We start from the raw sequence: 22346 nt of genomic DNA, 5'->3' as shown, positions 1-22346 counted from the left end.
GTTTCAGGTTCCTATGTTCTGTCTCCCCAGTTGCTGTTAAGTTACATGTTTAGAGTTCAGTCAGTGTTTCCTGTTTTACTTTGAAGGTCCGTGTCTCATGTGAGTGATTCTAGTTTTGCTTCCCTTGTCTCGTCCAGCCTGATTACTCCCAGCTGTGCTCTCCTTCTGTGTCTAATTCCCTCGTTATCCCTCTGTGTATTTAAGCCCTGTGTTTTCTCTTTGTCAGTGTCGTAGTCTCCCTCATGGCTGTGTTTCCCTGTGTGTCAGTTTATCCATGTCCCAGATTAGTTTAGTTTTGTTATGGTTTTCATGCCACTCTGCAATAAAGCAGCTTTTGAGTTTAATTCCTGCGTGGTGAGTTTTGCGTTTGGGTCCTTCTCCTGCCTGCACACAGCCGAAACATGACACCAACTGAGTCTAAAAACTTAGTAATATACAAATTGTGTTTTGAGTTTAAATTTTAAATTATTGAAGATCTAGTGACCTACACCAATCAACAGAGGGTTTATTTGGGATCAGTGAAAACAAGTAGTTGATTATAGTCATAACCATCATTTTAATTTTGGCTACCCTCTCTGTGATTCATACAAGTATTCCAACATGTGAGATCATCCTCTACTACTTTTAGTTGAGGAATGTGATTCAACCCTGCCAAATCTGAAAACCAGGCAGAAAAATTTATACGTATTCCAGTTGATGGAGTATTCTGATATACATGAGAACTTATCTATAAGTGTGATCATATTCAGAAGAGAGATTTGTGAGTTCCGAAGGAAAAGTATTACATCATCAGCATATAGGGTTATCTTATGGTCTGCATTTTCAGTTTGAATTTAATGTTGTAGAAATATTTTAAACCAGAGGATTCTAAGGCAAATTTGGAAGTCTCTGCAATGCTGTCCCATTAATCTGTTCAGTATTACAGAGCTTCTATGATTTAAAACATTTAAAAAAACAAAAATCTCAAAACGAGAATCAGAAAAGGAAATGCACGACAGAATCTGGCAATTATAACTTTGGCCAAATTACTGACAAAACCTCCCAACAAAACTGTCCAGACTGCAGCAAACACATATAACTGCACACACATGACTGAATGGGAGTGCTTCAAAACATGCTCTAGAATTCTTGAATGTTTTTCAGTATTAAAGTGAAGCTTAGTGATAAATCAGCACATCCACCGCTGCACAATAGAAATAACAGCTGTAGGTAAACTGCAGTTTAAAAAAGACTGATGTGTAGCACAGATCAGTTCTTTCATATTGATTTTTTGATTTAGAAATAAAAATAACTACACAAATGGAAATATTTGATTATTATTTGATTATTGTACAAAAAAATATTTAAGCAGTGAGAACAAACAGCAGATAGACGTGTGGTGTTTCCCTGTGGTCTTAAGACCCAGGACCGGAGGCCAGAGCGATGGATCTACAACAGACATAACTGAAGCCGTGTACAGCTGTACACCAGTGAGTGATGCGCACTCACTGCCAACAACATAAAGGCATTTTATATTTGTGCACATTTTATAAAATTAAGTTTACTCAGTTGACTAAGAAACAATTTTATCTTTTTCTTAGGAATGATGTGTGCTTCTCATTATAATGATTTTTTTTTTTTAAATCATAGAAGCTATGTGATACTGTACAATAGATTACTGGGACTGGTTTGCAGAGCCTTGAGAACTTGTCTTGGAATCCTCTGGTTTAAAATATTCCTTTAACATCAAAGTAACACAATAACACTTGTCTTTATTTCAACTGCTCCACAGCAAATAACAACTACTGATAATTAATTTGGCAAACTTTATTTTTCAAATTGTAAACAAATACATTTTCTGTCGCTGCTACAGTTTAACTCAATTTCTCTCCGAGCACAGAGAGCTGTTATAAGAGCTAGTAAAAACCTGTAGAAGTGTGTGCAAAGCACACTTGTAAGTCATTTAGTTGATTAGCAATTTTTAGCCACTTCCCTGGATCCAACATTTTACTGGGTGTGCAAGGACGAAAGAAAAGACATGAAAAGTGACGAGTCATGCCACCTGAGAACCATTCCTAAGTGACCAAAATCAATAACAATAACAACAAAAAGAAAACATGCTGTTTAAACCAGCATTACTTGTTCTATATAGACGTGTCTAAATCAGTGCCACTACTGAGAACAGGAAGGCTGTGCAGAGGGTAATTTACTGCCAAAAAATCAGTGGCTACCACCCCTGGAGGCAGCCAATGATCGCCAGCTCCTCCAGTCTCAGGAAAACCAGGGCCATCACGGGTGACACCTTGCACCCTGCCCACCACCTGTATGTGCTGACCCGCTGCCTCGGGTCAGTACATACAGGTCACTCAGGTCCTGCACCTCCAGACTCACAAACAGCTTCTTTGACCATACATTCTATACGGCTTAACCACATTATCTACCTCACATTAATGGTGAGTTAAGAATTAATAGTTAAGCTAACATGTATGTCTTTGGGAGGAAACTGGGGTGGCTACCAGCTGTGACGCAGTATACTGCACCATCTCGCCGTTCAAATTTCCCAACTCTAAATGTCAGCCTTGAAAACCAAGAGATAGGGCTAAGAGTGATAACTGGTAATGGGCCTTTGTGTTGTCAGTATCTTACAAGGTTTGACCCCTGAACACTGAGTCAGAGATGATAAGAATCTTTATGTTATCCAAGGTGTGAATTCTGATTGGACATGCAGTGTTTTATGACTGATATGTAAACAGGCTGTAAAATATTATTGTGCAATTTACTACTACAAAATAGAAAGTCATCGTCAACAGCAGCACAATTCCCACAAGTGTCAACCTAATATATAATCCATTTATTTCACACATTGAGAGGACTTGATTGTGGCAGAAGGGGAGGTCGTAGTTAAATGCTGATAGTCACCTCTCTTTGTCATTCATAGGAGATTCAGCAAACCAGACAAGCTCAGTTTAAACAGGGCTTTGCTAATTCACAACTGAACTGCCACTGAAGACTGAGATCAGGGTTTATTCAACAACTGGACTTTTTCCACTCTGCCATTTTGTTCACATCTATCTGTAGGACATCTTTGCAATGGGAAAAACCTGCAGAGTCAGTACTCTGTGTGTTTTGTGTGTAATCTTAGCCTTGGTCTCCATAGCAACCATTGTCACATTGTGGACTCTTGCCCTGACAGATCATGGTGATGTCACAGCTCCTTGGGACAGGTAGGATATTAATTGGCAAAAACATTCCTTTTATTGTTTTTATTACCATTTTATAACCACGGACCATATAATTACTGCAACCTAGTCTATTTAAATGTTTGTTTACTGTTTGAGGTATTTATATGTTTTTTTTTAAATATTTCTGTTATTTAGACATACTGAACAAGAATAATATCATGATCACTTCCCTAATATTGCATTGGTTCCCTTTTTGCTACAAAAACGGGAAAACAACTGTGATGCACCATGTATTCTAACACCTTTTTATCAGAACCAGCATTATCCTTTTGGTAATTTGAGCCTACTAGATCAGACAATACGAGCCAGCCTTCACAACATGGATTAATTAGCCTTGACCATCCATGACCCTGTCTTGTGGTCTTGTCCCACAAGAGCTCCAGTTTTGGAGATACTCTGACCCAGTCGTCTAGCTATCACAATTTGCCATTTTGAAACTTGCTCAAATACTGATGCGCAATCATTTTTTCTGCTTGTAACACATCAACTTCTAGGACAAACATTTGTAAAAGATCAAATATAAATAATACAAGCTGGATAGTAAAGTCTGAAATAAGTCCTATTATTTTTGGGCTTATTCTCCTAAGCTACCGTCTCCCCATGGATGTGATTCCTGAGTACTACAACATCACCTTATGGCCTCGTCTCAGTCCAGACCCAAACAATGGTCTCTACATTTTCACAGGTGAGTAAAACCTTACTGTACAAATAGTTCCCTGTGCCCTAAAGTAAGGTGTATAACATGAAGACTGACAGTGCATTGACTATCATTTTGTATTAATTATCTGTTCTTCATAGTGGTTGAAATGGTGTTTAGGTCCTTTATTTCAGCAAAAGTGGGATAGGGAATATCAATCTGTATTGAAATTCAAATTCTACTTTAGCAAAAACAGATGTGTTTGAATCACTACAAGTCATTGGTTCCATGGTTATTAGTGTGTGTGTGTGTGTGTGTGTGTGTGTGTGTGTGAGAGAGAGAGAGAGAGAGAGAGAGAGAAAATGCAGGAATGTAGTGGCCTTATACAACTATTAATAAATATTATCCCCATAATATAGTGTAGTGCAGTTACAGAAAAGCCATTAATTTGCCAAAATTGCTGCAACACATTTTCAAAGAGCATTTTAATTACAACACACATTGGATGGTCAGAATGTCATTCCCATCATGCATACATGTCTAGCAAGAGGACCCTAGAGTGTGTTGTAATCAGCACCAAAAGAGCCAAGCCACATCAGATAAGCTGTCTGAGTATGTTTTTCCTATGCACTGTATGAAGTTGATATGTCAGTATGTGGTTATAAAGTGGCAATGATCATGTGCATTATTCACACAAATATGTATAACATCTGAGCACATGGTAGTATGCTTAGCAAGCTAGCAAACTAGACCATTAACACAATGCTAACAAGTGAAATATATTAGCATGGAAAAAAAAACTTGCTGAATTAGAACTCCTCTGAAAGTATTCAAAGTGAATGACCAAGCACTTTTGATACAAGAAGTCACATAGTTAAACCAGCAGCAGCAGAGATGGTTGTGGTGTATGACAGGCATGTTTATTTTGAAAAATAAGGCTTATCTGTTCTTGCAAATAGTCATTAATGTGTGTAATTATAAATGCTGATTTGTAGTTATCTTCACTCATATGTAACATTGTGTTTTGCAGTTATCTTCAGTAAGCATCACAAGGTTATACTACGGTAACAATAGGTTGAGATGTGATGTTTGAGATAAAATTAAAGGGTAAATTTGTAGATAATATTCTTTTTTTATTGGATGAGAAAATTGTGCCGTTTTCTTAAGAGGGAAAATATATCACAGCATTAAAAAGGCTGATGCTTAATGGGTAAATTGGTCTAACAGGAGAGATGATACAGACACATGTCATCCTTAAAATACAATATAATGCTGCAGGTCAACTTACCCTAAAATATATAAAGCTCATACAAATCTATAACAGTAATGTGCAGACACAGTAATGTAGCAGTAATATTCATAAAATGTAAACCAAAAAGTAAGGCAACACATCTTCGCAACATCCCTGAATGCATCCCAGCAGGAGAAGGAGGATGCCCAGATGGGTTGTCATGGAAGGAGCAGCAAACAGCTAGCTCAGGAGGCATCCCCACTCCCCACATCCCACCATGGTACAGGAAGAAGTCGGCCTGGGGCCCACAATGTCATCGCCCCTGGAACACCAAGTAGTCCGGGGCAGAACCCTCAACACAAAGAGTAGACTGGAGTCCAAGACAAGCTGCACCCGGCAACAGTTGCTCCCTTTCCTGGACACCCCACCCAATTGGCCTACGGGTACCCATGAGTCCTGGAGGCACAGATCAGACATCTCAACGTGAGCTGACCCACACTACATGGTGAGGTGGCCAGACCAACACATCAAAAGGAGAGACCCAGCCAGAGACTAGACGACCACAGGCACCGGGACCTCAGACCTATCACCTGGCCCCGCCCAGATCAGGCCAGCCACCTAGCCAGGAGCCAACCTCTGCCACCACAAGCATCCCAGCCCCCACACTTACTATTACCTTACTAATGCTTAATAGTCTTGATACATGATCAATCATCCAGGTAAAGAAATCCCAAAAAGTTGATTCGGGACGTCCAGATGAACAGAAGAAACTTTTAGGGGATGCCTTAATAGTTTGTCATTATTATAAAGAGTTACCTTCAAATGTTTTATTCACTGTTATTAGTGATTTGTTTTCTCTGTATCTGCATTTAGGTTTCTCTACTATACTTTTATTTCCTCAAAGATTTCATTGGTGCCTGTGTTAAACTATCGCTGCAATGGAGGTTGCATTAATATAAGTTCGCATTTTTCGTTTTTTCATGTGTTTCAGGCCAGTCCACTGTGCAGTTTGAGTGTGTGAAAGAAACAAATTTGATACTGATTCATTCCAGTCAACTGAGCTACACCGGGCAAAACAACAAACACATGGCCAGTGTCACCACTGCAGGTACCATCAAAGTCCTGATACAAAGTAAAGTAACAATTCTTAACTTTATTAGGATCTCAGAAATCATTTTGCTAGTTCTGCAGTTAATACTATTGCATACATAAAATTGTGAGAGCAGCAGAAGATGTATTGAGTTACAGATGTTTTCAAAGATATTATAACCTTTCTGATATTAACAAATTAAGTGTTGCTGTAGGATAACACATTTTAAAAAATCAAATTTTTGAAGAAAAAACTCATTTATGCACGTTTAGCTTTTGTTTGTGAAGGTTCTCAGTCATTCAGGTCATTGTAGTCTAAGGAGCTGCGTCTGGACTTCTTTAAGTTTCTTGAAGACGTTTCAGCTCTCATCCGAGAAGCTTCTTCAGATCTAAGAGCAAGCCCTATTGGGAGTGTCCCTAAGAGGGCTGTGGACCCCCTATTGATCCTCTGCCTAATCACAAGAGCCAAAGTGTGCAAACGAGGGTGGATGTGTGTGTGTGTGTGTGTGTGTGTGTGTGTGTGTGTGTGTGTGTCCTAACCCTAAGCTGACTGCACTCCATAAGGATCTGGCAGTACAAATGAACCAGCTGCTAGTCGATGAGAGACATCCAGAATGGCTAACTGTAGGCCAGACAGTCCTGATCCCCAAGGACGCCAGAAGGGACTGGTCCCATCCAACTACCAGCCAATAACCCACCTCAGTACCACATGGATGCTCCTGTCAGGCATCATAGCGGCTAAGATGAATAGGCACATGGCACAATACATGAGCGGGGCACAGAAAGGCATTTGCAGGAATACCACAGGAGCGAAACACCAGCTACTAGTAGATAGAGCAGTTGCCTGAGATTGCAAGACTAGGCTGACCAACCTTGCACTGCCTGGATTGATTACAAGAAGGCCTATGACTCCACACCTGGATCCTGGAATGCCTAGACCTGTACAAGATCAACAGGACCCTAAGAGGCTACGTTAGCAACTCGATGGGGATGTGGCATAAAACACTAGAGGCCAACTTCAAGCCCATAGCACAGGTTACCATCAAGTGCGGGATCTACCAAGGAGATGCTCTGTCCCCACTGCTGTTCTGCAAAGGCCTGAACCCCCTCAGTGAGATAAATGACAAGACTCGCTATGGATACCGACTACGGAACAGAGCAATTCTCAACCACCTCTATGTGGATGCTGTATGATTCACTGATCCACACCACCAGGATATACAGCAAGAATATCGGAATGTCATTCGGATTAGGGAGGTGTAGTCGGATGGTAACGAAGAGAGGGAAGGTACTCAGAACTGAAGGGATTAAACTACCAGAAGGCAACATTGTAGTCCCCGGCAATGAGGACAGAAACAAGTACCTGGGAATCCCACAGGCAAATGGGAACCACAAAGAGGCCGCTAGCAAAGCTGCAACCACCAAGTACCTGCATAGGGTCAGGCAAGTCCTGAGGAGTCAGCTGAATGGTAGGAACAAGATCCAGGCTATTAACACCAACGCTCTGTCCGTGATCAGGGACCCTGCTGGGACAATAAGCTGGTCAAAGGAGGAGATAGAAGCCACTGACATCAAGATGAAGACGCTCCTGACCATGCATGGAGAGCTTCACCCCAAGTCCAGCACCCTGAGGCTGTACGCTAAGCGGAAGGAAGGAGCCCGCGACTAGTGAGTGTCAGTGGCACAGTCCAGGATGAGACAATCAACAGCCACATCTTTGGCCCATCAGAAGGATGGCCATGACTGACCATGTGCTCATTGAATACCTCAGATAGCAGAAACCCAAGAAAGAGGAGTAAGAGAAGGAACCATTATGGAAGGACAAGCCCCTGCACGGCATGTACCACCAGCAGATAGAGGAAGTAGCTGATATCCAGAAATCCTATCAGTGGCTGGACAAAGCTGGACTGAAAGACAGCGAGCTCTAAGTACAAGATCTATAGAGGCTGGGGTCTATCACATGAGGCAAGACCCCAGGTGCAGGCTGTGTAAAAATGCCCCGTCACAATCCAGCACATAACAGCAGGGTGCCAAATGCCTAATATCAGAATTGGAGGTCTGAGAGGTAATGGAGCACTCGTTGCTGTGACCTCCAAGCTAGGTGAGTGGCTCCAGTAGGTTCCAGGAACAACATCTGAGATCTCTGTTCAGAAGAGTGCAGTCCTAGGAGGAGCCAAGCTCTGTTAGAGGACCTGAGGTTGAAGGATAAAGAAGTCCTGCAGGGGCGAGAGGGGATTTTATATATGTGTGTGTGTGTGTGTGTGTGTGTGTGTGTGTGTGTGTGTATTTTTATTACATTCTTGAAGATTATACAGAGAGACCGTTAAATATGTTTTGTGTTGTTTTCTCTCCAGATGGTGCAGCTGCTCTGATTATAAAATCAACATGGCTGCAGCCAGAAACACAGTATCTGGTTATCAACTTAAAAAGTAAATTACGTCAAGGACAGAAGTATCAGCTGTACACTGAGTTCACTGGAGAACTAGCTGATGACTTGTCAGGGTTTTACAGAAGTGAGTATGAAGAAGATGGATTACAAAAGTAAGTCCTCTTTGTGTCCTTCTATGGCTGGATTTGTTTCACTGGTGTCATTTTAAACCTCTACACTCTCACTATTTGCATGTGTGGAATTTTTGATCATTTACAGGATAGTTGCCACCTCTCAGATGCATCCAACTTATGCCAGGAAGACCTTTCCTTGTTTTGATGAGCCAGCTTTGAAAGCCATTTTCCATATAACGCTCATTCACCCGCCTGGAACAGTAGCCCTTTCAAATGGCATGGAAAGAGGTCAGTGCATCTAAACACAGTGTCAAGATCTGCAGCAGCAGATCATAAGGAGCACAGAAGAGGATTCAAATAAAGACGCGTAGACACAGGAGACAACAGAAGCTGAGTCCTTTATTTAGGCTGGTAGACAGCTGTGACAATATATAAACATGAGGGCGATTAGGGAAAGTAGACAGACATGAGAACAGAGCTGGAGCAAACTACACATAATGAGACAGGGGGAACAACACTGAACACAATGCATATGAGACAAGGAATACCAAAGTTAAACACGACAGAGACGGAGACAAGGAGCCAAGATACACAAAAATGCCCATGGAAGAGAACACAAAGCACATGATAGACAAACATGACCAAGTGCCAGGGGACTAGAGATGGTAAAGACATGAGAGACAGAGAGAGAGAGAAGAAATAGAGACACGACTGAGGAAAAAGATAAATAACTAGAGGGCACAACTAACTCTCACTGGAGACACTGGACAAGACAAAGACAAAAGGAACCTAAAAGAAAGGAAACCAGAAATACAAATAAACTGAGAGACAACAAAGGAACTAAACTCAAGACTAAATGGTATAAAATTTGGACTTAAATCATCTTTATCATGCAAGAAAAGAGTCATGAAATCAAAATAAACTCAAAACACTGGGTTAAAGACCCAGGACCATGACACACAGTTCAAATAACACAGTTCTAAGTTTTTATTAGAATATTTTAGTTTTAATTCTGTTGAATACATGTGATGCATTTGGCATAAGCATAAACCCTTTAGATTCTAACTAATTTAGATGACTGCCAGACACAACCTAGACCTGGTGCTACAGTTTGTGCTATGGAGAAATTTGCAGTCATGTGTTTAACTAAATGTCAATTAAGAAAAAAGTTACTATCGTGAAGCTCTGTCATAATGACCAAATGCTGTAGCCAAAACAAGTCTGTTGTTAATACAGCTTCTCTCTTTATCTCTAAAACTTAAAAATAAAAATTCATCGTGCTGCTATGAAATTTAAGTTGTTAAATGAAATTCAGAATACTAAATACAGAAAAAACAGCTGCAAACTTATCAAAGTTAGCTTCACTGGACACAAGGCCAGACTACATGTGTTGATCAGATTAATTATGAGCTTCAGAATCAATAACGTATAACCTTACTAAATAGTAATTTAACAGAATAACTCATATAAATATTTCTTCATGAATTTGTAGAAAGTTTGACCAGCTGCTCGAAAAAGGTTCCCCAGCTAGACTACTTTAGTTTTAATTCTGTTGGATTCATGTGATGTAGCCATAAAAGACAAATATGGTATTTTTGTCACCCTGATGGGCAGGGTGTGTGTCTATTTTAAAGTTTGTGTGTCTCTTATGGATAGTCATCATGCTTGTGTTTAACAAAAAAAAACAAAAACAAGTTGCACACAGTAGCATTACCAAAACCTTGATACGTCACTGATAACTTTAGTTGTGTTCTTCAGATATTGCTAACATCACCATTGATGGAGTAAGTTGGACAAAAACCAAGTTTGAACCCACCAAGAAAATGTCCACCTATCTGTTGGCCATCATTGTCTCTGACTACACATATATCAGTACCACACAAAAAGACCCTCAGGTAATTGTCTGTGTACTTTGGTTGACTTGCTCCAAAACTGGAAGAACTGTGTCAAAAACGTTTTTGTTGTTTTGTTTTTGGTTTCAGATTCGTATCTGGGCTCGAAGGAAGGCCATTGACCTAGGACAGGGAAACTATGCTCTCAATGTAACTGGACCCATACTGGACTTCTTCCAGTCATACTATAACATTGCCTACCCTCTAACTAAATCAGGTGACCCTGCTTTTATAACAGCCCTCACTTGTGTTTTAGCTTTTCCAATTATTGGATGTATATTGGGTGGGGGGGGGGGCTCTTTTACCTTCAATTACAGAGAGAGAGTCTGTCTGCACAATTTCAGATGAATTGATATGATTGTTTATTAACCCCTTGTATGAAAGTGAATTAAAAGTCTTGTTGCAAATGGTAAACCTGCCGATTTGCATAAATTAATAGAAACATTTAAAAGAGGTTTCATCAAAAGATGACATTCAAAAGCAAGTATCTTTTTTCATACATTGTTCATATTTATAATGAAGATAAATCCAGTTTCCACTTAATCTCTAGGCAAATCAGCACAACCTGGATTTTAATGAATGAATCAATTAATTCATTAATTCATTACCAAAGGTTTTGGTTGAAACCACAAGGTGTCACAGTGGTTTCACATGAAGGGTGGAAGCATAAGGGTAACAAGACACAGAAGAAGCTAATTAAGTGCAGTGACGCAAACGAAGTAAAACTACAAGAAAAGAGGCAAAAGAAACAAAATCAAAAGCCATTAGAGTTCTTACTATAATTATAGAAACAAAGAAAATCACAAAGCCATAAACTAAAAACTCTCAACAACAAAACTCACAGACCATAACAGTTTATACCAGTTGAGGGAATTAAGGAATTGTGTGTCTTATAACAAATTGTTTAATTACATTCTTAAGATAACTTGAAGCATTTCCTTAAACCTATATTAAACCTGCTCTCTTCCTCACAGACCAAATTGCTCTACCAGACTTTTATTATGGTGCAATGGAGAATTGGGGTTTGGTGACCTACAGGGAAACCAATCTTCTTTATGACCCTGAGACTTCCTCCAGTAGGAATAAAGAGAAGACTGCCACCATTATTGCCCATGAATTAGCACACATGGTAAGCTGTTTTGCCTTTTGATTTGTTCGCTCCTTGATAACTCAACAAATTAATTCATGCCATGTCTGGTACAGTGGTTTGGTAACCTGGTGACCCTGCGCTGGTGGAATGAAGTCTGGCTCAATGAAGGCTTTGCTTCATATGTGGCTTACCTAGGAGCAGACCATGCTGAGCCCACATGGAATGTTGTGAGAACAGACTTTTGCATTTGTACCTGATCTTACATGCATTGTTGTCATAGTGTAAAATCCTCTTAAAACATTCCTGTTTGTCTGTTTGCCCAGAGAGACCTGATAGTACTTGACGAGATTCATAAAGTTTTTCCAGTCGATGCCTTGACCTCTTCTCATCCTCTGTCCTCTAACGAAGACAGTATTGTCCTACCTAACCAAATCAGTGAACAATTTGATGTCATCTCATACAGCAAGGTACAGAAGTTGCAACACCGTACAGTATCAATACTCATCAACTGCTAATTATCCTTAATTGAATAAGATTTATGTATGCAAACATGCCCAAATTGTCTTTATCTAGCCTTTTGAGTTTATAAAACCTAAGTAGTTTAAATAAGATTAATTGTAGAAGATTAATTGAGGTCTCTTTTAACTTGACATATCTCACCCTACTGAATAACTACGGTCTAGAGAGGATTTGGCCTCAGATTTGGAGGTGCTGATTCTCATTCCCACTGCTTTACACCTGGCTGCGAACCATTCCAGTGTGAGTCAGAGGCCATCACCCGATTAAGCCAACAGAACCACATCATCTGTGAAATCAGAGATGAGATTCTGAGACGACCAAAGTGAAAGCCTTCCGCCATTTGGCTATACCTAGAAATTCTGTCCATATATATTACAAAAAGAAATGGTGGCAAAGGGCAGTCCTGGCCATCACCCACCGGGAATGAGTCCGACTCATTGCCGGCTATATAGACCAACTGTCATGATCCTGGGTCATGTTGACCCAGCATTCTTAGTTTTCGTGTGTTTTTGTATTTTGTTCTTTATTTATGCCATGGTTCGTAGGTTGTTCTGTTAAGATGTTGCTTATTTGATTTCCCTCTTGACTTTACTCCCTGTGTGCCCCTCTGTGTATCTGTGAGTCCTCGTTTCCCCTCCTTGTGTTTTTTATTTCATGTTTTCCCCAGCCCGTTATGTCTGTGCTCTCCCCTTGCTCGCTCTCTCCCCCGGTCTGCCTCTGTGTACTTCCTGTTTTACTTTGATAGTCTCCCGTCAGTGTGCATCAGTGTTGTGTTTGCTCCTACCGTGTCTCATTATGGTTATCAGTGTCACCTGTGTTCCCCGTGTGCTCCCACTTCCCTCGTTAACCCTCTGTGTATTTATGTCCACGTCTCCCTCAGTTCAGTGTCGCGTCGTCAATGTCTCTTCCCTGAACCTGTGTGCCTTTCTCTGTGTTCCCTCGGTCCTCAGTTTAGCTTTCCCAGTTTAGTTCTGTTTCTTTGTGAAGCCTGCAATAAAGCAGAGATTTTGAGTTCAGCTTTTGTGTCCGTGAGTTTGCGGTCCCCCTTCTTAAAGATGTCAACCACCACCCCAGTCTGCCAATCCAGAGGTACCCCCCCCCCCCCCCAAGCACCCCACCCAGGGACTCAAAGAAGGCTGGCTACTCTGAACTGTCATTCACTACATAAGCACAGATGACAGTCAGGACCTGTTTCCCAACCTGAAGGCGCTGGGAACAAGCCCTCTTGTCCAGGGAGGGTGAAATGGGGTGAGGAGAAACCCTGACATACCGGCAGCTAGCCAAGGGGACACAATAGGATACCCACCCCAGCCTGCCATCTCTCATCAAGGGCAAATCCAGACTGAGACAGTCCCCTCTCCAGGAGACTAGTACCAGAGCCCAAGCCGTGTGTTGAGGAGCGCCCAACTATATCTAGCCGGTAACTCTCAACCTTACACACTAACTCAGGCTCCTTCCCCACCAGGTAGGTGACATTCCATGTCCCAATCACTAGTTTAGGTAGTCAGGGATCGGTCTGCCTGGGCCTCTGCTCCTGGCCGCTGTCCTACACACATTGCAACCGACTCCTAGGGCTTCTCCTGCGGGTAGTGGGCCTACAGGAGGATGAGCCCATGTCCGTTTTTCAGGCTGTGCCCGGCCGATTCCCATGGACTAAGGTCCAGCCACCAGAAGCTCACCCTTGGGCATTGGGCACCCTACCTGGGCTTGGCTCCAGGGCAGGGCCCTGGTAACCCTGTCGCGGGCAGGGTGAACTGTTCTACTCATAGGGGTCTTTTGAATGGCTTTTTGTCTGGTCCCTCACCCAGGACCAGTTTGTTATGGGTAACCCTACCAGGGGGCAACCCCCCCGCCAACAATATAGCCCCTGGAATCTCTTGGACACACAAACCCCTCCAGGACAATAAGGTAGCGATTCACGGAGAGGGGTATCGATTCAGTAATGATTGAATACAAAATAAGAAACAGCCCTGAAGATACTGACACTGTAGATCTGAAAGATCAGGAATAGTACCACTTTGAGATAAATGTACATGTCCTGAATAACTAGTGTTTTTCAGCTTCTGTACACTGTATCATATATTGTGGTAATTTTTCTTTTTATATTATAAACTGAGTAATTGATAGACTGAACAAAAATTTTACCTCCTCAGGGTGCAGCAGTGTTGAGGATGCTTTCAGACTTTCTCTCAGAGCCAGTCTTCATCCAGGGACTGAGTGTATGTTTTTGTATATTTCTTTTAGATACATCACCTTATCCAATATTGGTGAGCCACAGATAATTACGAATTTTGGATTGTTTTCCTTTTTTCTGCAGACTTACCTCAATCACTTTGGATACAGTAATACAGTAGGGAATGACTTGTGGCATCATCTGCAGATGGTAAAATGATGATTTCTTTTTTTACTTACAAAGGTTGTATGTGACTTTGACATTTTGTTGCAGTTACAAAACATGATTGTTTGGTATATTCTTTAAAAAAGGATAGTTACATTTACATTACCATAATTTTTTAACATTTTATTGCATTTTGAAATTTCTCACACTACCAGACTGTGCAGCCAGACACAAAATCATCTGCATGTATTGCCATATGATTCTGCAAAGGGCAGAGGTTCTATTAAAACAACACAGTAATAAAACTTTCACAAATTTTAAATTTCACAGTAGCTGACAAATGTTATTACTGCAAACTTGTATTTGCCTTATATTTTATTTTCATTTTGTCTTAAATTTATTATCATTATGCCTGTGGTGTGTGTTTTTTTTAACTGAATTCTTTTCGGTACTTTTTTAATGTACAGGCTGTGAAAGACAATAATGGTTCACTTCCTCATCCAGTTGATCGAATTATGAGTCCCTGGGTGCTTCAGATGGGATTCCCTGTGGTTACTATAAATACAGCCATAGGGAAGGTATCCCAGAAGCACTTCCTGCTGGATGCAGATTCTAACGTCACAGTCAAATCACCTTACAAGTATGCAGAACTACAGCTTTTGAAATGCAAATATGCTTAGACTCATTGTGGCAGTATTGAGAAATATCTGTCTTTTTTATATGTGCTTTATATGTTTAGATTTAGTCTAAAGTCAATTTAGATTTAGTTACATTTTGTTTTCATAGCACAAGTTCACAGCAATAGTTATTTCAAAAAGCTTTGTATAGTAATAAAAATACCTGGCAAAATAAGAGAAAGAAGTCCAATAATCTGAAAATCTCAAACAGCCCTTTGCAATAGCAGGAAGAAAGAACTCCCTTTTAACGATAGTGGGCGATCGTGGCTCAAGAGCTGGGAGTTCACCTTGTAATCGGAAGGTTGCTTGTTCGACACATCCCCATCAAATTCCTGATGAAGGCTCTTAGGATCTTGTTGCATCCTTCTATGACAGAACAATTATTAGAGGGTATAGCAGACGTGGCAGTTGGTTGACTTGAAACTACAACGTAAATCTCCACATTTCTCAAAATAGTATTTCAGCTTTTTTTTCTCGAAATGGCATTTTGGGTTTAAACTTGAAATTGTGACTGCTCAAAATGGACAATAATAATGAAAGAAAATCTGAAATAACTGGCACAGGTAATGATACAGGGAGAAATCTAGACAGCAACATTTGGTTAACTTAGAAATCAAAACGTATTCTTATAGTATTCATAGAAAGTTAGACCCTTTCTAACTCTGTATTTTGTTCAAACACTTGACACATGTAATCACATAACATTATTGGATCACCTTATTTAAGGTCCATTTAAACAGTGAATTGCTAAACCAAATTAAATAGAAATATTAAATCCACTAGTATTTCTCAGAGCTGCACCTGTTAGTAACTTGTTTCGTATATGAATGACGCTAAATGTGTTTCCTTCCCCAGCTATGAGTGGCTGATTCCTATTCGATGGATGAGAGATGGTATGGTCCAGAAAGATATCTGGTGGCTCATGGAAAAGGAAGGTAAAGCTGGTACACAGTTTTAATGTGGTTTTACAAGTACATTACAAGTGTTATTAAACGTTTTTGAAATTTTAAGCATGTGTTTTTTTCTTTTCCTCCATCAGTGATAAACTTCGAAATGAGGAGTGATGGTTTTTGGGTACTGGCCAACATTAATGTAACTGGATATTACCGGGTAAACTATGACTTAGGAAACTGGGAACGCCTTTTCACCCAGCTTAATACAGATCACAAGGTACACAGACACTCTCTTCACTTTTTCTCATTTCATGCAGGACATCAATTTTGTCATTTTCTGTTATCAGTATTTATGCATATGCATAATGAGATATGCATATGTACATATAAAAAAATTCCCTTCTCAACCCTGTGGCCAGTCTTTATCCTTCAAACTCAGGTCCTCAACCAGATCTCGGATGTTGTTCCTGGGATTTGGTGAAGCCACACCTAGCTCGGGGGGAGTTACTCCACCAAGTGCTCCGATTACCACTGGAACCACTGTTACTTTCACCCTCCACATCTTCTCGAGCTCTTCTCTGTGTCACAGAGGGGAACGCCGGTGTATTTCTGAAATGGACCCAAATGCAGACACAGGAGAGATGAACTGAGGCTTAAACAAAAAGCAAGCTTTTATTGCGACCGATGGCAAAACAAAACTAAGACCTACTCTGGGAAATACTAAACTAGCTATGAAAACAATTTTCCTCAGGATAAATAAAGTATTATCAATCAATCAACCAATCAAAACAGTTTCAATGGATAAGAACATGAAACTGAAAAGGAACATGCGAGTATGGAACTATGAAATAAACCAAACTTGAACATGAACCTGAACAGTAGGGAAAACTCTGAGACTTGACCTGATTCGAGATGAACACAAACAGACGACCCGACAAAGACTGCATGGAACACACAGACTAAATACACACAAGAGGTGATCAGGGAAAGTGGAAACACACAGGGAAACAGCTGACACAAATGAACGTCATGACACCACAGGGAAGAGTAACACTAAGCACATTGAACATAGAAACAGACGTTCAAAATAAACCAGGAAACATGGAGAGACATAGATGGGACAACACTGGCTTGACAACATGAAACACACAGACAAGAAATACAAGTCATACTGACACAGAGGACAAGAACAGACTCACACAAGGGGACATAGATGAAAACCTAAACTGGAATAACACTTAACTAAATCCTAACTGATAATACCAACACAAGACGTTTATTTTCGCATATTTTCAATATAATATAAGAAATAAAAATTACAAAATGAACTCGAAATGCTGGGTCACAGACCCATCCCCTGAGACTCTGAGCCCCTGGTACTTCTCCAGCTTCTCGTGTTCCTTCTTCCTGATGTTGCTATCATTCGGTATTGCTAAGGCTGTCACTACGGCTGTCTTCTGCTTGTCCACCGCTACTATGTCCGGGTGGTACATACCAAGCAGGGGCCTATCCTTCCATGATGGTTCCTCCTCTTTCTTGGGTTTCTGCTGCCTGAGGTTTTCTTACCAATTACCTAGTGGTAAGTGGTAAGGACAAATGACAGCCCCAATTTGACAACTGTAAGAATTTATATGATGGCAAAGACCAATCAGCTAAGTAAAGACAAATGATAGTCCATCATTATTTTAGGAACTGAAGGTCAGTCAGTCTGGAAAATTACTAAAATTTTGATTGTGTCCCCGAGTGCAGTTGCAAAAACCATCAAGCGCTACAATGAAACTGGCTCACAACAGGACCACAACAAGGAAGGCCAAGAGTCACCTCTGTTGATGAAATCATCCAAGTCACCAGCCTCAAAAATTGCAAGTTAACAACACCTCAGATTAGAGCCCAGATAAATGCCGCACAGAGTTCCAGTAGTAGACACATCTCTACATCAACTGTTCAGAGGAGGCCGCATGAATCAGGCCTTTATGGTCAAATAGCTGCTAAGAAACCACTACTAAGAAAAAGCAGCAAGCAGAAGAGATTTGCTTGGGCCAAGAAACACAAGGAATGGACATTAGACCAGTGGAAATCTGTGCTTTGGTCTGATGAGTCCAAATTTGAGATCTTTGGTTCCACTCGGCGTTTCTTTGTGTGACGCAGAAAAGATGAAAACAAATGGTCTCTACATGTGTGGTTCCCACCATGAAGCATGGAGGTGGTGTGATAGTCTGGGGGTGCTTTGCTGGTGACACTGTTTGGGATTTCTTGAAAATTGAAGGCACACTGAACCAGCGTGGCTACCACAGCATCCTGCAGCAACATGCCATCCCATCCTGTTTGTGTTTAGTTGGACAATGACCCCAAACACACCTCCAGGCTGAGTAAGGGCTATTTGACCAAGAAAGAGGGAGATGGAGTGCTGCACCAGATGGCCTCCACAGTCATCTTACCTTAACCCAATCGAGATGGTTTGGATGAGATGGACCCCAGAGTGAAGGCAAAAGGGCCAACAAGTGCTCAGAATCTCTTGGAACTCCTTCAAGACTGTTGAAAAAAAAAAACATTTTAGGTGACTACATCATGAAGCTCATCGAGAGAATGCCAAGAGTGTGCAAAGAAGTAATCAAAGTAAAGGGGAATTATTTAGTAGAAACTAAAATATAAAACATGTTTTGAGTTATTTCACACTTTTTGTTTACTATAGAAGTCCATATGTGTTCGTTCATAGTTTTGATGTCTTCAGCAAGAATCTATATCATTCCAGGTTATACCAGTGATAAACAGAGCACAACTTGTGGATGATGCATTCAGTCTGGCCAGGTAGGTCCATTAAGTTGGAGTTTTTCACTAATTTCCAGTTATAGTAATTCTGGTGTCTTTTAGATATACCCACTGATAAAAAAGTAACTATATAACTTTTCCTATTCAAGACAATAAAGTACTGACTCAAGTGCAAGCTTTAAGTTTTTACACAGATCTTTTCTTTTGATGCTACCTTTTGCTTTTCAGTAACTACATTTTCCCTCCAGACTTAGTTAATTGCTGTTTTTCAATTTAAAGTTTTGGAAGCTTACATTTCTATTATTTATAATCAGGAAATACAGATGATTAGTAATGAAGAAGTAAGGGCAGCTATGAAGAGAATGAAAAGTGGAAAGGAAGCTGGTGCCATGGTCCTGGATCTTTGACCCAGTTTTTTGTTGTGGACACCTCGGTCTTTCTTTTGGATTTCAGAGATGATTTAAGTTCATGCTCAGTATTTTTTTATTCTGAGTTTAGTATTTCCTTGTGCTTCTGAGTTTCTCATGTATATTTGTTCAGGATGTCTTGTTTGATTATGTTAGTTCCTTTTCATGTCCTAGTCTCTGGCCGTTTATCAATGCCCAAGTACGCGAGTACGTACTCGCGTTCTCGGGGAGTACGTACTCGCCGAGAACGCATGGGAGTACGTACCCGCCGAGAACGCGAGCACGGACTCGCGATTTGTACAATTGGAACACCTGCGTACGTGATGATGTCACAGGTCCGGAGTTTTTACTGCCGTCCCCTCCTAATTTAACTGTGAGTAACATGTTATGAAGCTTAACTTTAATCACAGCCAAACCGGTTTACTCAGGAACAAATAAAACACTGAAATAAACCAAACATTAACATTTAGAAGTGATCTAAGTGACTTATATATCATTTTAACCTCAGTAGTGAAACCTCTATTAATAAATATAGTGTACATGTACATACGTGTACATACCTTAATAAAAACAAGCAGGTGAGATGTTAGAACGCTTTTATTTCTATTCTAGTGGACACTCAATACTATAGACAGCTGCTGGGGTTTCTTTAACCTGAGTAGTGAGAAGTCCGCGGGGGGGGGGGGGGGTTGAGTTTTGGACGAAATGCATTCTGGGATATATAGCTGTACCAAGTCCACACCGATGCATGCTCGATAAAACGGGCGGATCGAGAACACATCCGGGACTTTTTCGCGTTCTCGGCTTGATGCGTACTTCGAATTGGAACAGTACTTGGTCTCCGACTGATGACGTATCACGAGTACACGAGAACGCAAGTACGCACAAGTACGCATATTGATAAACGCCCTCTGTGTTCTGTCCTCAACGTGAAACCCTACCATTCCAAAGGAACTACAAGTAAGCCTGCAGTCTGACAGCAAAGTGTTCTATTGGGGCAACATCAGACACTGAGGACTTTAAGATAAAATGGGGCCTGCTTATTCAAGACCTTTTATGTGAGGAGAAGGATTTTAAATTTGATTTTTGGATTTATAAAGGAGCCAATGAAGAAAATCCAGTATGGGTGAAATATGCTCTCCCTTTCTAGTCTATGGGCGTTTATCAATATGCGTACTTGTGCGAACGCAAGTACGCACAAGTACGCATATTGAACGCGAGTACGTACTCGCGTACTTGGGCATTGATAAACGGCCTATGTAAGTACTCCTGCTGCAGCATTTTGGACCAACTGAAGGCTTTTCGTTGAGTTCTTAGGATAGCCTGATAAAAATGAATTACAATAGCCAAGCCTAGAAGTAATCAATGCATGAACTAGTTTTTCAACATCACTTTAAAAAACAGGATGTTCCTAATTTTAGAAATTTTGCACAAATAGAAGAAAGCAGTCCTACATATTTGTTTAATATGTGCATTGAAGGACATAGCCTGGTAAAAAACACCAACTCCGGGATTTGTCAGTCTTACTAGAGCAGAGGAAAAGCAAACTCTTAGCGTTTTGCGTGCCACAGCGGCACAGCATCTTCTCACTAAAGGTTTTAAGGGTCATACTAATGTTTTATTTTCTGGTCCCTTTCACCAAATAAATGAAAACACGAAGTCAAGAGACCACCATCTGAATAAAAAAATCATCCTCTTCCTCCTAACCTGATGCTTGATATACTGAACAAAGTCAGGGCTCTTGACACAACACAAAAGCATAAACATACAGCAATGTGCATAAACATACTTATTTTAATGCAGATATTGTCACAATTAATTATCAGCATATTAGACATGCAACCCTCCTATCTGCAGACAGCAAGCCAGCTACACAACAACAACAGATTATGAGCTAACATTATGCCGACTAATTTGAGGTTCAAGTGTTCTAAAAATCACACTCTCCCTTTAATAAACAGTTTTATTACCTTCTCACATTGTATGAGAGTTTATTTGCTAAATGTCATAGACAGAATCTGGGCTCATCACTGAACATAACATTCCTCCACATGTTCATGATGCACCAGTGCACATGTTCCCAACATCAGCTCAAATGGGCCTGATGGTGAAAGGCACCCATGGCAGGCTTCCTGGAGGTACTGTAAGACCAGAGTTTGGCTGTGTCCAGTCTGTTCTGGGTAGAGAGCCACCAGCTTCATCATCCTGCAAACCTTGACTGCAAATCTGTTGAAGACTAACTGCGGTTCCTGGCCTTCTTGCGGTGTCATCTTCTTGGGGTTCTCATTTCGAGCCCTGTCTCTCAAATTCCCTGTTATATGGAATTTTGTGTTCAATTTGGAGATGATACTAGGGCTCATTATGCTGGAAGTTGGGTTGGGAGAACACCACCTTAAAGTTGCTTTATGGCATGGGCCATATCCAGATCAGTGAAATATGGCATGCTTAGAGCAGACATCAACTGACAAGAATCAGAATCGCATTTATTGGCAAAGTATATGCACAAACACATACAAGGAATTTGGTTCCGGTCGATGGTGTCTTTCAAGCACAACAAGGTAAAAGCACACAATATGTGAGCAACACAATGAACAATATACATAAACCACCATTTAAAAAAATCTAAATCCTTATATACAAAAACTACAGGATTACAAAAAAGAATACCACAGAATGTACATAAGGTGCAGTTGCAGTATGGCAGTGTGAAGCAATGTGACAGTTCAACTATTTAGGAGGGAAATAGCAAGGGGAAAGAAACAGTTCCTGTGTTGGGTGGTCCTGGTCTGCTGGCTTCTATACCGTCTGCCAGAAGGCAGCAGGTCAAAAACTCTGTCCAGGGTGTGAGGGATCTGTAGAGACCACTGTAGAAGGGTCCATGCTCACTGGTCCTGTTAATCAGATACCTGATTGGCACCTGATCGTCAGCCCCTGGGATACTCAATTCTGCTGCTCAAACCACAAATGTATTTTTCTCACAAATGTGGTGAAAAGAGGTTTTCCAGTGTCATAAGATTTATTGAATAAAGAAATTTGTTTGTGGTCAATTCTTTGCTGTAATATTATTATTATTATTTATTC

At 40.7% G+C, this 22346-nt stretch overlaps 1 protein-coding gene across 1 annotated transcript in view; it reads left to right on the top strand.

The window, feature by feature from the left end:
* Nucleotides 1-262: 262 nt before the first annotated feature.
* Nucleotides 263-22346, top strand: part of LOC116331015 (aminopeptidase N-like) — a 37325-nt gene continuing 15241 nt past the window's right edge. Inside the window, exons 1-17 of the mRNA XM_031753528.2 lie at nt 263-354; nt 2918-3203; nt 3809-3906; nt 6081-6197; nt 8533-8719; nt 8826-8968; nt 10439-10575; nt 10663-10789; nt 11547-11701; nt 11776-11889; nt 11986-12129; nt 14335-14400; nt 14499-14564; nt 14987-15159; nt 16052-16131; nt 16236-16366; nt 18842-18897. Of these exons, the coding sequence (XP_031609388.2) occupies nt 3070-3203; nt 3809-3906; nt 6081-6197; nt 8533-8719; nt 8826-8968; nt 10439-10575; nt 10663-10789; nt 11547-11701; nt 11776-11889; nt 11986-12129; nt 14335-14400; nt 14499-14564; nt 14987-15159; nt 16052-16131; nt 16236-16366; nt 18842-18897 (1928 nt within the window). The 5' untranslated portion in view covers nt 263-354; nt 2918-3069. The remainder of the gene's footprint in view (nt 355-2917; nt 3204-3808; nt 3907-6080; nt 6198-8532; nt 8720-8825; nt 8969-10438; nt 10576-10662; nt 10790-11546; nt 11702-11775; nt 11890-11985; nt 12130-14334; nt 14401-14498; nt 14565-14986; nt 15160-16051; nt 16132-16235; nt 16367-18841; nt 18898-22346) is intronic.

This window comes from Oreochromis aureus, linkage group 7, assembly GCF_013358895.1.
Source record: "Oreochromis aureus strain Israel breed Guangdong linkage group 7, ZZ_aureus, whole genome shotgun sequence".
Taxonomy (NCBI): Eukaryota; Metazoa; Chordata; class Actinopteri; order Cichliformes; family Cichlidae; genus Oreochromis; species Oreochromis aureus.
Note: the sequence above shows the minus strand (reverse complement) of the source record. Positions and strands in the feature narration are given on the sequence as shown.